The sequence below is a fragment of the Chiloscyllium plagiosum genome, unplaced genomic scaffold, assembly GCF_037043375.1.
Source record: "Chiloscyllium plagiosum isolate Xiang-an unplaced genomic scaffold, Cpla_swu_hap1 HiC_scaffold_9, whole genome shotgun sequence".
In the NCBI taxonomy this organism is placed as follows: Eukaryota; Metazoa; Chordata; class Chondrichthyes; order Orectolobiformes; family Hemiscylliidae; genus Chiloscyllium; species Chiloscyllium plagiosum.
The window spans coordinates 44996297-45020748 of NW_028270147.1; the positions used below are offsets into that span (position 1 = coordinate 44996297).

Here is a 24452-nt window from a genome sequence, read left to right on the forward strand (position 1 = left end):
TGCTTTAAGTATTTTGAACGTTATAATGAGATCACCTCTTATTCTTCAAAACTCTAAAGCAGACATGCTCAGTTTGCCCAGTCTCTCCATGGACAGTCCCACCAGCCTGGGAGCAGGTCTGGTGAACCTTGATTGCATTTGCTCTCTATAGCAATATATTTATTACACAAAACATTGCACAAGATTGTTCACTTGTGATCTGTTTACATTTACAATTGGTTTGCCCATTCATCTAGGTCTATAATTAGAATATTTCTTAAAACCTATTTTAGAGTAACAATTCTAGCCACTACTTCCAATCCCCTTTCTTTTCTTCAGTGCTTGGTTACATGGTGGCTATGCAGGTCCTTTCATGGGCTCAATGTTCTAATCGTTATGGACAGCTACTAGGTGGCTGGACGTTGTGTTCATTTGTCAAACGCGGGGATGACAATAGAAAAGCTGAGCACATCTTTTGGAATACACGGACTCCTGGAGGTGTTGGTCACAGATAATGGGCCATTGCTTACCAGCAGGGAATTTGAGAATTTCCTAAAGTTGAATGGTATTCAACATACAAGGATAGCTCCGTACTTTCCATAATGCAATGGTCTAGCAGAAGGAACAGGCCAAGCTTTGAAGGTGGGATTAAAGAAACAGCCTACAGCTTCACTAGATACCAAACTTCCCTGGTTCCTATTTGATTATAGAACCTCATGTAACTACAGGGATAGCTTAGCAGAGTTGCTAATGGGAAGAAGACTGCATTAAGTTACATCTGATCTTCTGGACCTGGTGGGGAGGATAAAATGGCATCAGGAACAGCAGTGTTGGACACAAGACTCTGCTAAGTGAGAGAGACAGTTTACTTCAGTTTGGCGTAGGAACCACAGGAATGGCCCAGCATGGGTAACAGTCATGGTCAGTACGAGATCAAGTCCATTGACGTGTAAAGTTTGGCTAGGTGCGACAGTCCTGAACAAGCATGGGGACTACATGAAAACTGCAAACTCAAATGGTGGGGGAGCAAAACGTGCCCAGCTCCTTGACACTCTTTCTAATTGTTCTGGAACCTGTGGGTTCACCCTCTCTATCAAGGTTGAAGGTATTTTGGAATCTGAGACGGATATAGAAGATGTTGCCGCCTCCACGCCTGGGCTGCTTGAAGGAGGAAATAAATTTCTTCCAAGATGCTCCAGGCACTAGAAACCAGTTATTGTGCCTGACCCAGAACTAAAATGCCCCAGGAAGGCGTATAAATAAAAATAATTCGCCTATATCCTTGGACTCAGAAGTGGAGAAATGTAGTGATTGTAATGAGGTCAGCCAGGTAGGCCTCAGAGAATAAGATTTCCCTTATTGCGGCTGTTAATCTGGTCTAATCAGGGAGCCTTGGCTGTCATATGAACAGGAGTGTCAAATATCCTTGAGGGATCAGTGATAAGGACTCTCCAGGTGTAAATAAAAGGTGACTTGGTGACGGGATACCAGCCTCAGTGGAGTTATTTCAGGATTCAGCAGATTTTCATCATTATCACCAACTAACTGGTACATGCTCCATGGCTATGCCTCTTCTAATCAGAGTCAACCTGCTAATCAAGCAGCACTCATCCCAAACCATATAAAATATTTTATTTAGAGTCATAGAGATGTACAGCATGGAAACAGACCCTTCCGTCCAACTCGTTCATGCCGACCAGATATCCCAACCCAATCGAGTTCCAACTGCCAGCACCGGGCCCATATACCTCCAAAAACTTCCTATTCATATACCCATCCAGATGCCTCTTAAATGTTGTAATTGTACCAGCCTCCATCACATCCTCTGGCAGCTCATTCCATACACATACCACCCTCAGCGTGAAACATTTGCCCCTTAGGTCTCCTTTATATCTTTCCCCTCTCACCCTAACTCCCCGACCCCAGGGAAAAGACTTTGTCTATTTATCCTATTCTCATAATTTTGTAAACCTCTATAAGGTCACGCCTCAGCCTCCGACGCTCCAGGGAAAACAGCCCTAGCCTGTGCAGCCTCTCCCTATAGCTCCGATCCTCCAACCCTGGCAACATCCTTGTAAATCTTTTCTGAACCCTTTCAAGTTTCACAACATCCTTCCAACAGGAAGGAGACCAGAATTGCAAGCAATATTCCAACAGTAGCTTAACCAATATCCTGTACAGCCGCAACATGACCTCCCAACTCCTGTACTCAATACTCTGACCGATAAAGGAAAGCATACCAAATGCCTTCTTCACTATCCTATCTACCTGCGACTCCAGTTTCAACGAGGAATGAGCCTGCACTCCAAGGTATCTTTGTCTCTTTGTTCAGCAACACTTCCTAGGACCTTACCATTAAGTGTATAAGTCCTGCTAAGATTTGCTTTCCCAAAATACAGCACCTCACATTTATCTGAATTAAACTCCATCTGCCACTTCTCAGCCCATTGGCCCATTTGGTCCAGATCCTGTTGTAATCTGAGGTAATGCTCTTCGCTGTCCACTACACCTCCAATTTTGGTGTCGTCTGCAAACTTACTAACTGTACCTCTTATGCTCGCATCCAAATCATTTATGTAAATGACAAAAAGTAGAGGGCCCAGTACCAATCCTTGTGGCACTCAACTGGTCACAGGCCTCCAGTCTGAAAATCAATCCTCCACCACCACCCTCTGTCTTCTACCTTTGAGCCAGTTCTGTATCCAAATGGCTAGTTCTGCCTGTATTCCATGAGACCTAACCTTGCTAATCAGTCTCTCATGGGGAACCTTGTCGAACGCCTTACTGAAGTCCATATAGATCACATCTACTACTCTGCCCTCATCAATCTTCTTTGTTACTTCTTCAAAAAACTCAATCAAGCTTGTGAGAAATGATTTCCCACGCACAAAGCCATGTTGACTATCCCTAATCAGTCCTTGCCTTTCCAAATTCATGTACATCCTGTCCCTCAGGATTCCTTCCAACAACTTGCCCACCACTGAGGTCAGCCTCACCGGTCAATAGTTCCCTGGCTTGTCTTTACTGCCCTTCTTAAACAGTGGCACCACGTTTGCCAACCTCCAGTCTTCCGGCACCTCACCTGTGACTATCGATGATACAAATATCTCAGCAAGAGGCCCAGCAATCACTTCTCTAGCTTCCCACAGAGTTCTCGGGTACACCTGATCAAGTCCTGGGGATTTATCCACCTTTAACCGTTTCAAGACATCCAGCACTTCCTCCTCTGTAATCTGGACATTTTGCAAGATGTCACCATCTATTTCCCTACAGTCTATATCTTCCATATCCTTTTCCACAGTAAATACTGATGCAAAATATTCATTTAGTATCTTCCCCACTTTCTGTGACTCCACACAAAGGCCGCCTTGCTGATCTTTGAGGGGCCCTATTCTCTCCCTAGTTACCCTTTTGTCCTTAATATATTTGTAAAAACCCTTTGGATTCTCCTTAATTCTATTTGCCAAAGCTATCTCATGTCCCTGTTTTGCCCTCCTGATTTCCTTAAGTATACTCCTACTTTCTTTATACTCTTCTAAGATTCACTTGATCTATCATGTCTATACCTGACATATGCTTCCTTCTTTTCTTAACCAAACCCTCAATTTCTTTAGTCATCCAGCATTCCCTATACTACCAGCCTTGCCTTTCACCCTGACAGGAATATACTTTCTCTGGATTCGTGTTATCTCATTTCTGAAGGCTTCCCATTTTCTAGCCGTCCCTTTTCCTGCGAACATCTGCCTCCAATCAGCTTTCCAAAGTTCTTGCCTCATACTGTCAAAATTGGCCTTTCTCCAATTTAGAACTTCAACTTTTAGATCTGGTCTATCCTTTTCCATCACTATTTTAAAACGAATAGAATTATGGTCACTGGCCCCAAAGTGCTCCCCCACTGACACCTCAGTCACCTGCCCTGCCTTATTTCCCAAGAGTAGGTCAAGTTTTGCATCTTCTCTAATAGTATATCCACATACTGAATCAGAAAATTGTCTTGTACACACGTAAATTCCTCTCCATCTAAACCTTTAACACTATGGCAGTCCCAGGGTATGTTTGGAAAGTTAAAATCCCCTACCATAACTACCCTATTATTCTTACAGATAATGGAGATCCCCTTACAAGTTTGTTTCTCAATTTCCCCCTGACTATTGGGGGGTCTATAACACAATCCCTTTCTTATTTCTCAGTTCCACCCAAATAACTTCCCTGGACGTATTCCCTGGATATATCCTCCCTCAGCACAACTGTAATGCTATCCCTTATCAAAAATGCCACTCCCCCTCCTCTCTTGCCTCCCTTTCTATCCTTCCTGTAGCATTTGTAACCTGGAACATTAAGCTGCCAGTCCTGCCCATCCCTGAGCCATGATTCTGTAATTGCTATGATATCTCAGTCCCATGTTCCTAACCATGCCCTGAGTTCATCTGCTTCCCTGTTAGGCCCCTTACATTGAAATAAATGCAGTTTAATTTATTAGTCCTAAATTGACCCTGCCTGCCCTGACTGTTTGACTCACTTCTGTTCTCAGCTGTACCCGTCTCAGATCGATCTCTTTCCTCACTATCTCCCTGGGTCCCACACCACCTCCTCCACACTCCACACTCCACCCCCCCCACCTTACTAGCTTAAATCCTCCCAAGCAGTTCTAGCAAATTTCCCTGCCAGTATATTAGTCCCCTTCCAACTTAGGTGCAATCCATCCTTCTTGTACAGGTCACATCCACCCCCCAAAAAGATTCTAATGATCCAAAAATGTGAATCCTTCTCCCATTCAGCTCCTCAGCCATGCATTCATCTGCTCTATCCTCCTATTCCTGCCCTCACTAGCTCAAAGCACTGGGAGTAATCCTTGAGGACCTCCTTTTTAAATTTCTGCCTAACTCTGTAATCTCCCTTCAGAATCTCAACCTTTTCCCTTCCGATGTCATTGGTTCCAATGTGGACAATGACATCCTGCTGGCCCCTCTCCCCCGTGCGAACATACTGCACCCTCTGAGACATCCTTGATCCTGCCACCAGGGAAACAACACACCATTCTGCTTTTTCTCTGCTGGCCACAGAAATGTCTGTCTGTACCTCTGACTACAGAATCCCCTGACACAATTGATCTCTTGGAAGCCGAAGTACCCCTCGTTGCATTAGAGCCAGTCTCAATACCAGAAATTTGGCTGTTCGTGCTACGTTCCCATGAGAATTCATCACCCCCTACATTTTCCAAAACAGCATACCTGTTTGAAATGGGTATGTCCACAAAAGACTCCTGCACTAGCTGCCTACCTCTCTTACCCTTCCTGAAGTTAACCCATCTATGTGACTGTATCTGAGACTTTCCCCCCCTTCCAATAACTGCCATCCATCACATACTGTTGCTGTTGCAAATTCCTCATCACTTCTATCTGTCTCTCCAACCAATCTACTCGATCTGATAAGATTCGCATCCAGCAGCATTTATGGCAGATATAATCCGCAGTAACCCTTAAACTCTCTTTAAACTCCCACATCTGACAAAAAGTACATATCACTACAAAGGCCATTTTTGCTCCTTCACAATCTACAGACCCAGAAAATAACACCGTCGTATTCCTCTACAAACACTGCCCCAGGTTAAATTAATAGCTATGGCTTATATTTTAAGTTTAATCAAAAGACTTATCTCCAAAAACACAATCAAGAAAGAATCCACTATACTCACTACTGCAGCCTTTCTCTTGGACAGACTTAAAACAACAATTAACTTATCTGATTCTGTGCTGTGAACTTCACCCAATAGTTCCTCCAAGATTAGTTATGAATTTTACTGTTTGTTAATTTTCCCAGATGCACTCTGATGACCAGCGATACACGAATTCAAACAGCAAAGGCGGTAACTGTGCAGGTTCTCTCTCTCTCCTGCACTGACCTCACCATGTGCTTCCTTTGTCTGCTCTACTCCCTTTCAAAACTGCTGTTGTTTTGACTTTTTTTTCCAAAAGTTCCAAAACAATGCAACAGCATATAAAACAGTAATTGCAGCTCCTGGAATTCGAGGAAATCACCTCCAACACCTAAAATACCTCAAAAAAAAGGAGCAGCTCTTACAGCCAGAAATTTTTCCCGTCCTCTATCTTGGATTACCCTTTGGTAATTGTTCTTTTTTCAAATTATCCTTATGAGTGTAAAGTGAAAAGCTTTGCCAAACTGATGTCATTTTTTTCAGCAATATTACAGACTTTTTAAAATGCAACATATGGAAACACTACAAAGTCCATACCAATGCACAGATAAGGGGACACAAAGTCAATGACCACAGGTATGAGCTGTTAGCTTCTGGGGTTTATCTCAAAAATAGCATTTATGCGTGGTTTGACTACCAAGCTTGTTTTCATGCAACAATTTGGGGTAAAAGCACATGTCTCAGTAAAAACAGTCAATTAAATAACACTGAATTGTAAAAAAAAAGGTTGCAATACAATTACCATTGTGATATGAGTGCGATATAAACATTACAGCAGCCTATGTGGAATATCAGCATTTGAGGGCAACCCACACTTTGCATTGAGAGTTCTATTATATTCAAATTAAACTTTCAAAAGTTATACTTTAAAAAAAATGGAGATATAAAGGCTTGGTCAAGACTTGGACTGAGATATTAGAAACAGTGTTTCAAATCTTGAGATGACAACAAAAAGAAAGTAAGGTTAAGAGTGTGAAAAGTGGAGAATTCATACAGAATATTAATCATGGTAGACAAACAAAATACTGTAAATAAAGACCATGAAATCATTTCTTAGAATAACAGAAAAATAAGATCAAGAACAATTTGGTTCCATTAATAGAGTACATATACATTACAATAAAGTCTTTCTTGAAAATCTTGTACAGGAAAAACACAATGCTCAAGATACGATGCAATGTTCACCCTGTACATGAATAGGTTGGTCATATCCTTTAGTTAGGACCATGTACAATCTCGCTCATCAAATCACAGAAGTTATTAATGTCCGCATGGGCAATGCAATTCATTCTGAATTTCAGAGACTGAAGTTAAAAAGCTTAGATTTGTTTTCAAGAAAAACAAAGTTGTGAGCTTACCCAAGTATTCAAACTTATGAAGCAATGCTTTATTTCATATCATATAGCAAGAAAGGAAAAAAAAAGCCATCCGCCCAGACTTTACATATAGCAGCAAAGCAACAGTACTAACCACTGCGGATCCAGAAAGAATCTATCCACAAAGAACTTGTGACCTTTGTGGTGAGTTTCACCATTCCAAAACACTAACTTGAATCTCATACCAAGTAAAAGGAATCTTGCAACAGCAGTATCAAACAGGGTAAGAAATAAATCACATTTGAAGAATAGACAGTAAACCAGCAAATTAAGATGTGTTAATAATACTTCACTTTTATGAATTTTACAAGAAGACATTTAGCGATTGAAACATACAAATTGGATAACAAATTACCATGAACAAACTTTTAAAGTAATTATGTTGAAAGGAAACTATGGATTTAGAAAAAATATTTTCACAAAATTAAAATTAGTTTCCAAGACCAGAGAGCTTCTTCAGGACAACTTATTACTTAGCATCCATTACAAAATCAGATACAAATTGTTAACAAAAATATGTTTTATTTTTAGTAGGTTTAAACGTTACATTACAGAACTAGAGGACAACTTCTCAGTCAATACTTGCTCGAAGATATTGATTTGTAGGAAGTTGCAAGGAGTGGAAGAGCAGAGATTCACCAGCAGCAATTTCCTGGTTTGCAAGTTTTATAGATGTTAATGTTAATGATTGCCAACAGGTTTTAGATCTGAAATCTCCAGGCTAATTATTACAATCCCAACTTTTTAGTTCAGTGAATATTAAACAGATATGTGGAGTACATTAATGAGGAAAGTCTCTAAAGTAAATAATATAAATTAATCCAAGAAGCAAATATTTTTAAGAGAAAAAAATTGAGAAATGTGGTGTAAAAAGCAATTGGATAGTATTAAGCTAATTCAAAAAGATTTTGGATCCTTTTCTCTATAATTTCTTCTAATTTCACTGGAAAGATAACTACTGTATGCATGATCTGAATGACAGGATATTTATTATTCATCACATTCAATTTCAAAACAGAAAAACAATTAAATGGAATAGCAATTTTAAAAATGCTACTAAATTTCTTAGATTAATATATTAAACAGCCTTGTGATGCTATAATGAAGTTATTGTGACATCATAAACAGTTAGGAAGCAATGAATCAGGTTTAAAACAACATCAAGTTAAAACAACGGAGTAAGTATTCTTTTTCAAATTATGCATATTTTTATTTTAAAATTGTTTTCGTAATTCCACTGATGCATTCATCGCAATTGTCAGGAAAATTCATTTCAAGTTTCCTCAGTAAATTAGGATAGCTGGAAATAGCTTCTCAAGCGAAGTGAAGTCAGTTCCAATTCAGAATAACATTTCTAAGTATTGATTTCAGTTTAACTGTGAGAAATATAGCAAGTTTTTGATGAGAATATACTGGTTAGTGATTCAATAAAATACTGGGATCTCAAAATGCTTTATTTAATGTAACTGTTGTTGAATTTTCTGTTTTTCCATTTATATCAAATTGAATATTGTTAAATCAGCCAGAAAACAACAGACACAATAAATGTGATGTGTTTTATAATTAAAGGTTTCCAGAGGAGTATACTTTTTGTCTCAAGGCTTGGAAGTCACCTTTCAAATACACATTTAAAACAGATTACGTTATTTTTTGCTTACCTGTTTAACTTTGAAAAGGAATGCAAAAGATAATGTAATGTTGGTATTTCTTTTCATTGTACATACCACTGAGTTTCTTGTTAAGGTTTTTGGCTTTGATTATGAGTCATAAACATATTGGAACAGCTCAATGTATATTTAAGGATGCAGCTTAATGTATATTTAAGGATACTGTAAATATTTTTGTATTTAATCCACAAAAAGTAGACATCATCTTTCTCCAAAATTGGGCTTAAGGATCCATCCTCCTCTTTGCTTAGAAGTAAAGGCATGAAATTCTCAATCATCGACATTGTAACATTCCCTCGATAATTGCGGGAAATGAGAACCTGTGTAGGAAATTGTTACAATTCATTATTTAGGAAGTAATAACAGGACATTTGGAACGTCAAAATACAAATCATCAGAGTCAGCATGGTGTTTTTTTAAATCAAGGATAAATCATATTTGACCAATTTACTAGAGTTAATACAGAACATAGGAGAAAGTGAGGTCTGCAGATGGTGGAGATCAGAGCTGAAAATGTGTTGCTAGAACAGCGCAGCAGGTCAGGCAGCATCCAGGGAACAGGAGAACTCCTGAAGAAGGGCTTATGCCCGAAACGTCAATTCTCCTGTTCCCTGGATGCTGCCTGACCTGCTGCGCTGTTCCAGCAACACATTTTCAGCTCTTAATACAGAACATAGAACAGTAGAGCACAGGAACAGCCCCTCCAGCCCATTTCTGTGCTGACCATGATGCTATTCTGAATGAATTCCATCTGCCTGCACATGGCTTATACCACTCTATTCCCTGCCTGTTCTTGTGTCTGTTCAAACACCTCTTAAATGTTACCATTACATCTAACCACATACCCTGGCACTTAACACTGTGTGTAAAAGTTTGGTCTCGCTTATCTCCTATAAACTTTTTTCCCGTCTAATCTTAAATCTATAGCCTGTAGTACTTGGCATTTCCATTCTGAGGAAAAGACTTTAACTATCTATCCTATCTCTGAAGATGTAAAAGGCAAGGTGGATAATAGGGACCCTGAAGATGTGCTATCTCTGGACTTCCAGAAGGCACTCAGTGAAGTTGTTCACAAAAGGTAAGATCACAGAGTTAGCAGGATAGAGGACTGGCCAACCAACAGAGAGTCAGGATAAATGGATCTTTTTCTGGTTGGCAAGATGTAACTAGTAGGGTACAACAGGATTTTTGATCCTTGGGCCCCAATTAATTACAATCCATATTAATGACTTGGATCTAAGAATAGAAAGTACTCGAGTGAAATTTGCAGATGATGCTAAAGTACGTTGGCAAGTAAGTTCCAATAAAGAAAGAAGAAATTTACAAATGGATGTGGTTGGGTTAGGTAAATGAGGCAAAATTGGACAATGATGAAGTTTAATGTGAATAAGTGTGAGGTTATCCATTTTGGGTTAGAGGAATAGAAAGGCTAATTTTTACATAAAGAGAGAGAAACTTCAGAGTGCTTAGATGGAAAGGGATCTAGGTGTCCTCGTGCATGAGCCACAAAACTAGTGTGCAGGTACAACAAGTAATAAGGAAAATAAATGGTATTTTGGCGCTTATTGTTAAAAGAAATGTAGGGAAGTGTTGTTGCAATCATATAAAGCATTAGTAATATCACAGTGTCATACAGCATGGAAACAGACTATTTGGTTGAACAAGTCCATGCCAAATATAATCCCAAACTAAGCTAGTCCACCTGCCTGCTGCTGGTCCATATCCCTCCAAATCTTTCCTATTCATGTACCTATCCAAATGTCTTGTAAACATTGTAATTGTACTCACATCCATCACTTCCTCTAAATTCATTCCACACGTGAACCACCCTCTCTGAAAACATTCACCCTTTATGTGTTTTCTATATATCTCTCCTCTCACCTTAAAAATGTTACCCCTCGCCTTGAAATCTCCAATCCTAGGGAAATGACAATTCCATTTATGGGGGCTTCAACTTTCCAAATATTGACTGGGAATACTATAGGTCAAGTACTTTAGATTGGTCAGATTTTGTCCATTGTGTGCAGGAGGGTTTTCTGACACAGTATGTAGACAGGCCGACAAGGAGCAAGGCCACATTAGATTTGGTACTGGGTAATGAACCCAGCCAGGTGTTAGCTTTGGAGGTAGGATAACACTTTTAGTGATAGTGACCACAATTCAGTTATGTTTACTTTAGTGATGGAAAGGGATAGGTATACACCGAGGGCAAGAGCTACAGCTGGGAGAAAGGCAATTATGATGTGATTAGACAGGATTTAGGATGCATAAGATGGGGAAGAAAACTGTAGGGGATGGGCACAATAGAAATGTGGAGCTTATTCAAGGAACAGCTACTGTGTGTCCTTGATAAGTATGTACCTGTCAGACAGTGAAGAAGTAGTTGAGCACAGGAGCCATGGTTTACTGAAGGAAGTTGAATCTCTTTCAACAGGAAGAAGGCAGCTTATGTTAGGATGAAAAATGAAGGCTCAGTTAGAGCGCTTGAGTTACAACCTAGCTAGGAAGGACCTAAAGACAGAACTAAGAGGAGCCAGGAGGGGACATGAGAAGTCATTGGCAGATAGGATCAAGGAAAGCCCTAAAGCTTTCTATAGGTATATCAGGAATAAAAGAATGACGAGAGTAAGATTAAGGTCAATCAAGGATAGTAGTGGGAAGTTGTGCATGGAGTCAGGGGAGATAGGGAAGCATTAAAATGAATATTTTTTGTCTTTTCTATTGTGAATACTGATGTTGTCAAGGAGAATATTGAGAAACAGGCTATGAGACTAGGTGGGATTGAGGTTCACAAGGAGTGTTAGAAATTCTGGAAAGTGTGAAAATAGATAAATCCCCTGAACCAGATGGGATATATCCTTGGATTCTCTGGGAAGCCATGGAGGAGACTACTGAGCCTTTGTCTTTGATCTTTATTTCGTCATTGTCTACAGGAATAGTACCAGAAGACTGGAGGATAGCAAATGTTGTTCCCTTGTTCAAGAAGGTGAGTAGAGACAACCCTGGTAATTATAGACTGGTGAGCCTTACTTTGGTTGTGGGTAAAGTGTTGGAGAAAGGTTATGAGAGATAGGATTTATCATCATCTAGAAAGGAATAAATTGATTAGGGATAGCTAATATGATTTTGTGTAGGGTATGTATGCCTCACAAACCTTATTGAAGGTGACCAAACAGGTAGATGCGAATAAAGCCATTGATGTGGTACATATGGATTTCAGTAAGGCGTTTAATAAGGTAGGCTACTGCACAAAATACGGAGGCATAGGATTGAGGGCGATTTTGCGGTTTGGTTCAGAAATTGGCTAGCTGAAATAAGAGAGGGTGGTGGTTGATGGGAAACAGAGTTCCCATCCTGGAATTCAGTTACTAGTGGGGTAATGCAAGGAGCTGTTTTGGGTCCAGTGCTGTTCGTCATTTTTATAAATGACCTGGATGAGGGCATAGAAGGATGGGTTAGTAAATTTGTGGATGACTCTAAGGTCAGTACAGTTATGGATAGTGCCAAAGGTTACAGAGGGACATAGATATGCTGCAGCGCTGGGCTGAGGGGTGGCAAAGTTTAATGTGAAAAAGTGTGAGGTGATCCACTTTGGAAGGAGTAACAGGAATGCAGAGTACAGGACAAATGGTAAAATTCTTGGTAGTGTAGATGAGCAGAAAGATCTCTATGCCCATGTACATAGATCCCTCAAAGTTGCTGCACAGGTTGATAGGGCTGTTAAGGAGGCATACAGTGTGTTCGCTTTTATTAGTAGAGGGATCATGTTTTGGAACCATGAGGCTATGCTGCAGCTGTACAAAACTCTGGTGCTGCCACACTTGGAGTATTGCATGCAGTTCTGGTCACCGCATTATAGGAAGGATGTGGAAGCTTTGGAAAGGGTTTGGAGGAGATTTCCTAGGATGTTGCCTGGTATGGAGGAAAAGTCTTACAAGGAAAGGTTGAGGGATTTGAGACTGTTTTCTTTAGGGAGAAGATTGAGAGGTAACTTAGCATAAGAGGTACAGTTAGTAAGTTTGCATATGACACCAAAATTGGAGGTGTAGTGGACAGCGAAGAGGGTTACCTCATATTATAACAGAATCTGGACCAGACGGGCCAATGGGCTGAGAAGTGGCAGATGGAGTTTAATTCAGATAAATGCGAGGTGCTGCATTTTGGGAAAGCAAATCTTAGCAGGACTTATACCTTAATGGTAAGGTCCTAGGGAGTGTTGCTGAACAAAGAGACCTTGGAGTGCAGGTTCATAGCTCCTTGAAAGTGAAGTCTCAGGTGGATAGGATAGTGAAGGCGGCGTTTGGTATGCTTTCCTTTATTGGTCAGAGTATTGAGTACAGGGGTTGGGAGATCATGTTGTGGCTGTACGGGACATTGGTTAGGCCACTGTTGGAATATTGCATGCAATTCTGGTCTCCTTCCTATTGGAAAGATGTTGTGAAACTTGAAAGGGTTCAGAAAAGATTTACAAGGATGTTGCCAGGGTTGGAGGATCAGAGCTATAGGGAGAGGCTGAACAGGCTGGGGCTGTTTTCCCTGGAGCATCGGAGGCTGAGGGGTGACCTTATAAAGGTTTACAAAATTATGAGGGGCATGGATAGGATAAATAGGCAGTCTTTTCCCTGGGGTTGGGGAGTCCAGAACTAGAGGGCATAGGTTTAGGGTGAGAGGGGAAAGATATAAAAGAGACCCAAGGGGCAACTTTTTCACACAGAGGGTGGTACGTGTATGGAATGAGCTGCCAGAGGATGTGATGGAGGCTAGTACAATTGCAACATTTAAGGGCATTTGGATGGGTATATGAATAGGAAGGGTTTGGAGGGATATGGGCCAGGTGCTGGCAGGTGGGACTAAATTGGATTGGGATATCTGGTTGGCATGGACGGGTTGGACCGAAAAGTCCGTTTCCATGCTGTACATCTCTATGACTCTAGTTGAGACATAAGATAATCAGAGGGTTAGGTCAATGGACAGTGAGAGCCTTTTTCCTCGGACAGTGATGGCTAGCATAAGCAGGCATAGCTTCAAATTGAGGGGCGATACATATAGGACAGACAGAGGTAATTTCCTTACTCAGAGAGTAGTAGGGGTGTGGAACGTACTGCCTGCAACAGTTGTAGACTTGCCAACTTCTCGGGCATTTAAATGGTCATTGGATAGGCATATGGACGAGAATGGAATAGTGTAGGTTAAATGGGCTTCAGATTGGTTTCACTGGGTGGCGCAACAGCAAGGGCTGAAGGGCCTGTACTGCACTGTAACATTCTATGTTCTATTAACTCTATCTATACTTCTCATTATTTTATAAATTTCTATCAGATTGCCTCTCAACTTCCTGTGCTCCAATGAAAAATGTATCAGCCTAGCTTGCCCTTATAACTCAAACCTTCTATATCTGGCAACATCCTAATAAATTTCTTCTGAACCTTCTCCACCTTGATGTTATCCTTTCCCTTACTTGAAAGGGGATCGTAGTTGCATTGGAGGCAGTTGAGAGGAGGTTGACTACGGAGATATGGGGCTGGTCTCATGAAGAGAGATTGAGCAGTCGAGGCCTATACTCTCTGGAGGTTAGAAGAATGAGAAGAGATCTAATTGAAGTATTTAAGATACAAAAGGATATTGACAAAGTAGATGTGGAGAGAATGTTTCTTCATATGGGGAGATCCAGAACAAAAAGGTCACAGTTTTTAGGATAAAAGGGTAGCGGATTTAAAAGAGATGAGGAGAAATCTCTTCTTTCAAAGGGTCATGATTCTGTGGAATTAAGTACACAGGATGTAGTGGTTGTCAGGACAATGAATCAATTTAAAAGGAGATTGACAGATTTTTAATTAGTAATGGGTTGAATGGTAATGGAGAGGGAGTAGGAAAGTAGAATTTAGGCTAAGATGAGATCAGTCATGATTGCATTAAATAGTCTAGCAGGTTCAAGGGGCTGAATTGTCTGATCCAACTCTTAGTAGGATTTATGATCGACAATTTACAATTCACAGGAAATTTGGAATATATTTAGAATAGTTTGCTACATACATTTTACTGGTAGCCATATAATTCTCAACCCGATAAAAAGGAAATCCTCTGCAAATATATTCAGAAACTGCTGCAAAGATTGATATTTTGTTCACTGGAATATCAAGTCAAATTTCAAGTTAAGTAAACACTTAAATATTATAAGATTGCTTATATTTATATGGCAAACTATGTTGAAGCATTTTCATAATAATTAGCGGGCAATGACCTTTGTAGATGGACACCGTATCAAAAATAAGTATTTTTAATCTAGTTCTAATGGTAGAGTACGCATCGGCTGCATTTTAGGGTCAAGTCTGTGGCTGCAGTTCTCCACCATTAAATTCAGCTGTGTTTTAATGAGAAAGTAATGAGGAAAGGTCAAGCCAATGAGGAGGAAAACCAAGACCAATTACTTGCCTGCCTGCTCATCTCCAAAAAAGAAAATTAGTACCAAGTTGTTCGTTGGGTGAGACTCTGAACCATTTACTTTGATACAGCATTTAGATAATATGTGAAATAAACATTCCACTGAGAAACAAAGCCATAGTGATCTCACTACACACTTCAGTGAACACATTTCAGCATTTTTCATTACATTAGTTGTGCAACCAGAGGTTAAACATTAATTAGAATGCATGAAACTGTTACAAACAAGCCAAATCTACACAATGGTTAAAATGTAGCCTTAATGATATTAAAAAAAAAATTCATGGGAAATTATTAACAATAATTCATAAATGTCTACTATATTACATCACTTTTATGCAGGCTTGCTTTTCCATCAATAGGAAAGACTGAAATATACTCAAGGCCTTGTACGTTTTAGTAAAAGCATAATAAATGTGGCATAAACCTACCTGACCTTTGTTATCCAAAAAGTAAATAGCAGAAAATGCCATGCCTGCAGAGTTTCCAGGTCTATGATAGTTAAACGAGGATTACTGGCTTTTTAAGCACTTAGTACGTATACTCACACCCTAAAAAGAACAAGTCAAGGAGGAAACACTGACTTTTACATTTCATAATCAATAGGACTCTGACAGGAGTAGGTCATGGCAAAAATGAAAGCAAGCACATAGCAGCAAACAGAATGTTACTTTGGCCTATTGATTAACCAGAAGGTGTAAGCTTGAAAAACATTAGTGCTGTTCAACATTAACATGTGTCATAGTAACTGACAGAATTAAATGCCTAATAATAAAGGAAACATCACCAATTTCTCAGTTTGATCCAAAGGCAAGTCAATTTGAAAATAGGTTTATAAATGTCATGCAACTATATTGAGAGCTTGTTGCCCAGCACCAAGTATGTATAAAATTGTGAGGACTGTAAAACTGAGAACTAACTCCAAATTGTTCATGAATTATCATAGTTGGAACAGAAACTATTGAAAGCCAATCATTATTTTCATCACATAGTGTACAATGTGCTTAATGAAAAGGAAAATGTTTGCCAATTATAATTTTTATCAGCAAAATCTTTCAGGTATGAACAAAATTTTCTAAATATCAAATAACTTCGTTTGGGAAATGGAGGTAGGATGCATTTAAGCCAAGCTTAAGTTGGATATGCATCCAAAATTTATGAGATATTCCTCTTGCTAATTAAAGCAATTTGTTGTGAATACAAAGAAAAATATTCAATTTCATTTTGTATGATGTCCTTTTTATTTAAAGTGGACTTTAACCTCTTAGTGTTCTATATAGATTTTAACCCCCCTCGGATTCCAATTTCCAGGTTTTAAATTCACAATTGCTATTAGTCTAAAGCAGATTTCTATGGCCATTATCAATTTTTGTGTATACATCAAATGTAGGCTCACAAAGTGAATACTTAAGGCCTTGAGATAGCACAGGGAATATAATAATACATTTTAAAAAATAATTAAAATGGTGGGTTTTCATTGTTGAAAGGTGGTGACAGCACAATAATTAGCTCAAGAAAAGGGAACATTTCAAGAGGTTTTACTGGAATCAATGAACGAACAAAGATTATAGGTATATAACAGTGAAAAAGAAATTTAGTAATGATATAAGAAGTTTCTCAATGTACAGAATGGGCCAAATGGGACTAGATTTACTTAGAATATAGAGTCACGGAGTTAAAGAGATACACCATCCAGATACCCTTTAAAAGTTCTAATTGTACCAGTCTCTACCACGTCCTCTGGGAGTTCATTCCATATACACACACCATCCTCTGTGTGAAAATGTTGCCCCTTAGATCCCTTTTATATCTTTCCCCTCTCACCTTAAACCTATGCCCTCTAGTTTTGGACTCCCCCACCCTTGGAAAAAGACCTTGCCTATTAATCCTATCCAAACCACCCAATTTTATAAGTCTCTATAAAGGTCATTCCTCAGCCTCTGAAGATCCAGGGAAAATTGCCCCAGCCTATTTAGCCTCTCCCTATAGCTCAAATCTTCTAACCCTGGCAACATCCTTGTTAATCTTTTCTGAATTATTTAAAGTTTCATAATATCCTTCCTATAGCTGGAAGACCAGAATTGCACACAGTACATCAATAGTGGACGAACCAATGTCCTGTATAGTCGCAACATGAGCTTGCAACTCCTATGCACTGACCAGTAAAGACAAGCATACCAAACGCTTTCTTCACTATTCTATCTATCTGCAACCTTCTTTGCTGTCCACTGCACCTCCAATTTGATGTCATCTGCAAAATTTCTAACTGTACCACTTATGTTCAAATCCAAATCATTTATATAAGTGACAAAGTAATGGACCCAGCACTGATCCTTGTGGTACCCTGCTGGTCATAGGTCTCCAGTCTGAAAAACAACCAACCGCCACCATCTTCTGTCTTCTACCTTTGAGCCAGTTCTGTATCCAAATAGTTCTTCTATGTGATCTAACCTCGTTACCAATCTACCATGAGAAACATTGGCAAATGCTTTACTGAAATCCACATAGATCACGTCCACTGCTCTGCTCTCATCAGTTTGCTTTGTTTTCTGGTCAACATGGACGAATTGGACTGAAGGGTCCGTTTCCATGCTGTACAGTTCTACGACGGTGTTCCTAGGTATACACACAATGAAAAATATTGTTTCACACAGCAGCCTCCACTAGGTCCAGAGAAGTGTTGATACATCAGAATTGCTTCCAAACCATGCACACAACAACCCACACCTCGAGACTCCAATTTCACATCCGCATTGTTGGTTAGATAAATGCTGGATTCATGTATCTTACTTAACCTCGGCCACTAACTAAAATTTCCAATCGCAGTCGACCTTGTTGGTGCAATGGCATTATCACCTCTCATGCTTAAAATTAAAATTTGAAAACATTCTTACACTGGAAGCAGAAAACCTATAATCAGTGAATTTAAATCATAATTGCTTTGATGATTTAGATATGGTGGGTGGGAGCAAGTCAGTGGTTATTTATTAGTTTGAAAGTAATTTATCAAAAAAGTTTGAGAATCACTGCTGGGACAGCAGTTCAGAAATTGTGGTCTGTAGAGAATTTCAAGGGAATCCCTGAAATAATCTTAGTAAGAGAGAAAAACAAAAAAGTGAAGCCAAGTGCTTTGTATAAATTAACAAGCTACTCATACTGATCCTAGATAACATATACTATAGAACAATCAATCGAATTAGAATGCTCCCGGAAACTTGCCACATTCACCAACATACCAAGAGATAATAGGCTTGTAAACATAATCCTCTGTTGTATGACAGAATGTACAACTGAGAAAAAGCAGAAATATTAAATAGGTTTATCTGTAAAGCATTTTCAGAGACAGTAACTCTTTTTTGGGAAAAGAAATTTGACTCATTTCAAAGATTAGAGAAGCCACAAATAAGGCTACTGAACTGTCAGTCTGCAATGGCTTGCTTTCTCAAAAATGGAACTTCATGAATTTCATACAGAATCTCAATTGTTGTTTCAAATTAAGTCATGTTCTGATTTGAGAGGTGGAGGGTTTGGTATTGATGTAGGTCTTCCTCATTAGTATTAATCTTCAAAATCTTCCAACTATTTCAGAGGTTCTCACATTTGTGTGTCAGCAAGACCATTTCTTATGCCCCATTCCCTCCTTTGACTGTAAGGCTCCAAAGAAATCATTCTGTACTTTATTGGCTCTTCTAAGTGATGAGTATCTTTCTTCAAGTTTTGTTTTCTCCTCCACAGCACCACATTGGAAATAGTCACCTGAGCTGATATCATAAGCAGTTAGCTACATCTGATAAAATGGAAAAATCTTGTCTCACTTGAACGTTGAAGACATGCACTGTACCTTTAAGGGAGAGAGAATTTGAACTTCAGAAGTTGTGAATTAGTCAGGAAAGTCAAGTTAACAGGATGAAGATGAAGGAAACAGGTTGTGATGCATACAAATATGCTAAAACATTGCCACATTTTGATAGAAAGATGTCAAAGCCTTCTTTATTTCATTTGGAAAAATTGGCTAGGCCATTGAACTAGACTAAGCTGGTAGGCAGACCTAGTGAGCTATTTGCAGTGCTGTCAGATGAGGGGTCTAGAGATTATGCAGATGTCAAAAAGGCTACTTCGAGGGCCTATGAATTGAACCAGAAGTACATAGGCAATGGTTCAGAAGCATAAAGGAAGAACCAGGTCAGACTTATGTTGAGGTCAAAAGAATTAAACACAGTTATTTTGATAGGTCTTATCTACTTTTTAGGCCCACACCCATTTATTAGGCTCTAAGAGAGATTAGTCTGGCTTAAAAACTCACTTTCAGAGATGATAAGAATTCATGTAGATGAACAGAGAAGTTCAAGTAGTAAGAGTGGCAGAGATGGCAGATGAATATGCATTGGTACATAAGACGAAATTTAGCTTCCAACAGGAATTTCATCCTGTGAGTGATAGAAATTGAGAGAAGGGGAGATCCTTCACGACAAAACAAGAAGAGTAGAGCAAACTGGTGATGGGCTTCTTTTTTCCACCTGTGGTAAGCCAAGAGGGTGAAAATGAGGTGAACGGCCTCAGGTGTTTCCACTGTGGCAAGGTGGGATACATAAAGTCACAGTGCTGGCCATTGAAGAAAGGCATTGTGGGAAAAGATGTGGTAAGAGAGACTAAGCCAGTGGGATCAGTGGAAGTAGTAAAGGAAACCCCAAGAAAAGTCAAGGAGCTGCAGGAGAGTGCACAGCCTAGGCAGGGGCTGGGTATTGAGTTAGTTCCAGATCTCTATAAAGACTTAACTTCTGTGGGTAAAGTTTACTCAGGAAGAACAGGGGGAGAAGGGAAAGTTACAATTTTGAGAGATACGGGAGCTAATCAGTCTCTAATAGAAATGAAAGTATTTGAACTCTTTCTGATAGGTTACCTGAGAGTGGTAATTTGTGGAATAGATGGACAGAAATTTAGATCAGGTTGGAGAGCCAGTCAAGAATGGTGAAGTAACAGTGGGAGTGCTTCACAGAGTGTCAGTTCCAGGAATACAGCTTGTTCTTGGGAATGACCTGACAGGATCCAAAGAGGGAGTATTGTCCCTTGTGGTGAAGAAACTAAAGGAAAACCAGAGAACTGAGGAGTTAAAAGACAAATACCCTGGAATTTTTCCAGACTGTGTAGTAACAAGATCCTACTGTCATAACTCACAGCAAGAAGCAAAAACTAAAAAGAGGAAGACAAAAGAGTTTAGGTTCAATTAGCTGACACCATGTTTGATGCAATGGTGCAGGTAAAACCTGAACAGGTAAAGGGTCAGGCAGAAGTGTTTAGTCCTGAAAGGCTAATGGACTTCCAAAAAAAGCAAGACAATAAAAGATATACTGTATATATAGAAAAGGAACCAGAACATATTCCCGAGGGTTATTATCTCAAAAATAGAATCCTAAGATGAAAATGGAGACCACTGCAGGTTAGTGCAGAGAAGAAATTGGTGAAAGTGCACCAGAATGTGTTGTCAGTAGCATACAGTCAGGAAGTATTACAGTCGAGTGTGGTGCTGGAAAAGCACAGGTGTCATGCAGCATCCTGATGAAAGGCTCAAGTCCGAAACGTCAATTCTCCTGTGCTTCAGATGCTGCCAGACTGCTGCGCTTTTCCAGCACCATACTCTCGACTCTGATCTCCAGCATCTACAGTCCTCACTTTCTCCCGGGAAGCACTACTGTTAATGCATGAATTACCCAGTTGGAGGTTATCTATCAAGTACAAAAGCACTTCTATTGGCCTGGACTGCACAAGGATGTGGTTAAATGTTGCCATGTGTCATACATGCCAAATGGTAGGTAAGCCACAGGCAGTAATAAAACCAGCACCTTTGTTGCCGATTCCCACATCTGAAGAATCTTTCACGCAGGATATGATTGATTATGTAGGTCCCCTCCCTAAAACTAAAAGGTGGGAACCAGTACTTGCTAACCATAATGGATGTGTCTACCAGATTTCCGGAAGCAATTGCATTACAGAGTATTAAGGCAAAAAGGGTAGTAGAGGAGTTAATGGCTTTCTTTACGTGGTATATGCTATCCAGAGAAATTCATTCAGACCAAGGGTCTAAATTTTCCTGCTCAGTTGTTTAAGGAATTCACAGATAGCCTGAGCACACAGCACTTTAAACCTAGTGTTTACCATCCTGAATCTCAGGGAGCCTTTGAAAGGTGGCATCAGACCCTGAAGACCGTGTTAAAAAGTGCACTGTCAGGATTACCTGAATGATTGGGATAAAGGTATTCCATTTATTTTGTCTTCCATTATAGATATCCCAAATGAATCTACTCAGTTTACTCCCTCCTAGTTAATATTCAGACATGAAGTGAAAAGACCTTTAAATTTAATTAAAGAAAAAAAAAAATCGATAGGACGTGAGTTAGCTAAACAACACCTGAAGAGGGCGCAGCATAGAATGAAGCAGGTGGCTGTTAAAAACTCAAATTTGGATGCTTTCCCACAGGGACGACGTCTTAGTATTGTCACCACAGGTAGGAGATCCCTTCAAAGCCAGGTTTAGTGGCCCCTATCAAATTGAGAAAAAGTTGAGTCAGGTAAACTATCTGGTAAAGATGCTGGATAGGGAAAAAAAAATTGTATTGGGTATATCATGTGAATATGTTGCAACTTTACTATAATAGACAGGCAACTGGAGAAACAGATGTTAGTTCCTGCCCTGCAGAGTGAGGAATCAAATCCTGATGTTGTGGGTTTTGATGTGCCTCGAAATATGTTAAATAATGGGGAAGTCTTTGTGTAGTGGGATAGGTTAGTGAGCTGTCTCAGGAGCAAACAACTGAGTTGAAGGGTTTATTGCAGCACTATGCGGATATATGCAAGAATAAGATTGGGAGGACTAGTACTACTGTGCATGCGGTAGAGGTAGGAAACGCTGTTCTGATAAAACCACCCCCCTATAGACTTAATCCTCTCAAAGCCACACAGGTCCAGAAGGAAGTGGGTGCAATGCTCAACAAAGATATCATCAAACTGAGTCAGAGTGAGTAGAGTTCACCAATTATGTTAATTTCCAAACCTGACAGGACTCAACGATTTTGTGTGGACCATTGGGAGGTCAACACTAACAAAACTGGATGCCTATCTAATACCAAGATTGAAGGCTCTGATCCGAGATTTGGACAAGTTTAGATGATCTAAACAGGGATTTGGATGGATTTGAACAGATTTGGGATACAAAAGATCCCAGCAGTTTAAACATTTGCTGATTAGTGTCTTAGTTGTTTAAATAAAACTTAGATGAGATAGTTTGTTTAATTTTGATTACTTGTGGTTGGTTACATTAAAAAAGTGAGGGAAATGGTGCTTAAGGTTGCTAAAGAGGTTCAGGTACTTGAAGGTGCTCCCTAAATTGGCCATAACATTTAGAAAGACAGAGGAAGGATATACTTTAGAATTAGCAAATACGTTAGAATTGGGTTTAACCATGGACAAAAGGAAAGCTGAAATTGTAATGGAGTTGGTCAAGCATGTGTACCAGAGAAATAGGCAAGTGCAGTAGAGTTAGAAAAACTTAAATTGTAATTGAAGCATATGGGGTTAGAAGATAAAAGGAAAAGAGAGTCATGTTAGAGTAGAAAGAAAGGGAGAGAAGCTTAGCTGAGCAAAGAGAACAGCTACCACAGAGAGAAACACATGGAGAAACTAATTGCCCATTTAATATCTTGCTCTCAAAGAAATTAGAAAACAACCTCTATCAAAGGTACCTTTTCATGTGAAACACTCGCAGTAAAAAGGAAAACGATGACCCAGGGAAGCAGCCAGAAGAGGGAAGACACAGAAGACAGCAACTGTGTGGTTTTGAAATTAAGTTGTTGTAATTTTAATAAGTGTCTTATTGGAATAGTATATTGTTCTCAAGTTGGAGGCAGCTAATAAGCAGTTAATAGAAAGGGGGGCTTAGAGTTGTAAGCAGTTGCTGTTTAATGCTTACTTTTAGTGTTAAAAAATAAATTGATCTTATTGTTTTTAAATAGTGGAATTTAGCAATTCTCTGCTGGTCATATTTTAACAGTTTATGAGGCAAGGCAACCTTTTCTGGGTGTTTGGTTTAATTAACAGTGGGGTTCACCTCAATGTTGTAACGGTTGTATTTAATGGTCATCACAAAACTGCAACTCCAAATTCATGTAACAGGAAAAAGAACAGTATTCAATTTCATAGTGGCTATTTATAGAATTTGAACATGCATGTTATTACGAAGATTCATTTGTCATAAAGTGGAGAAGTGGAATTTAGCTTATCAAGTCTGAAGATTTGACCTCACCCTTTTAAAAAAAAACTAGTCAGAAAGCAAGTTTGAACGTGGTGTTCAAACAACATGTCATGGGATTTCAGATTAATGACCATCAAACCATCTGGGGAGGCAACTGTAAAAGATGCTTAGTCTTATGACTTCCAGACAGAGAGGGAAGAAAGCTTCAGAAGCAGAAGGCTCGGAGGTGTCAGACAGAAGACATGCTACCACGTTATTGAAAACATGACTTTCGGAAACTTGTGTTAAGTAATAGAAAGTTAAATTAGAATTTAAAGATTTCAGAAAAAGACATAATACAAGTAAATAGTACATATTGAATGCACATCAATATACCAAAATAGATTACAGCTGCGCAAAGAACATTATAGCATGAAGGTGGGGGTGACAATTCACTTGGGAATCAATAAGAATATTGCTGGGATAAGATTTTTCTTTTTGATGCTCATGATGAAATTGTTCCAATATTTCTTAATCTACTATCAAGTAGTTTGTATTTTTGTCTTATGTTGCAACTTCTGTTCCTTTGTTAAAATACATTGGTAGCCTCTTGTGAACATGTTCAGTGTGACCTCTGTAGTAAACAAAATGAAAATTAAAGTTTATTTATGGTCTATCATGCTCAGGTTAACTCTGGGCTCTGACTTGTTCATGATCATCACCAGCTGGGATCACAATTTTGGAGGCAATTTCATAATTTGCTGGGACTCAAATTATTTAATCAAATATGCAATAATATTAAAATTGTACAAGACATTGGTTCGGTCGCATTTAGAATATTGTGTACAGTTCTGGTCGCCACATTACCAAAAGGGTGTGGACGCTTTGGAGAGGATGCAGAAAAGGTTTATGAGGATGTTGCCTGATATGGAAGGTGCTTACTATGAAGAAAGATTGAGTAGATTAGGTTTATTTTCATTAGAAAAAAGGAGATTGAGGGGGACTTGATTGAGGTTTACAAAATCATGAAGGGCATAGACAGAGTGGAT

General features: G+C 39.3%; 1 protein-coding gene across 3 annotated transcripts in view; it reads right to left on the bottom strand.

Moving 5' to 3' along the window:
- The window catches only part of LOC122554325 (AP-1 complex subunit mu-1-like), a 50253-nt gene extending 34493 nt beyond the window's left edge, over positions 1-15760 (bottom strand). Inside the window, exons 1-3 of one of the 3 annotated variants that reach the window (XM_043699165.2) lie at positions 15611-15684; positions 8902-9058; positions 8730-8797 (exon numbers count right to left, since the gene is read on the bottom strand). In XM_043699165.2, the coding sequence (XP_043555100.1) occupies positions 8730-8797; positions 8902-9058; positions 15611-15652 (267 nt within the window). In that variant the 5' untranslated portion in view covers positions 15653-15684. Of the gene's footprint in view, positions 1-8729; positions 8798-8901; positions 9059-15170; positions 15318-15610 lie in introns of those variants that run through there. The other 2 variants (XM_043699168.2, XM_043699167.2) reach the window with 2 other exon arrangements.
- Positions 15761-24452: the final 8692 nt, after the last annotated feature.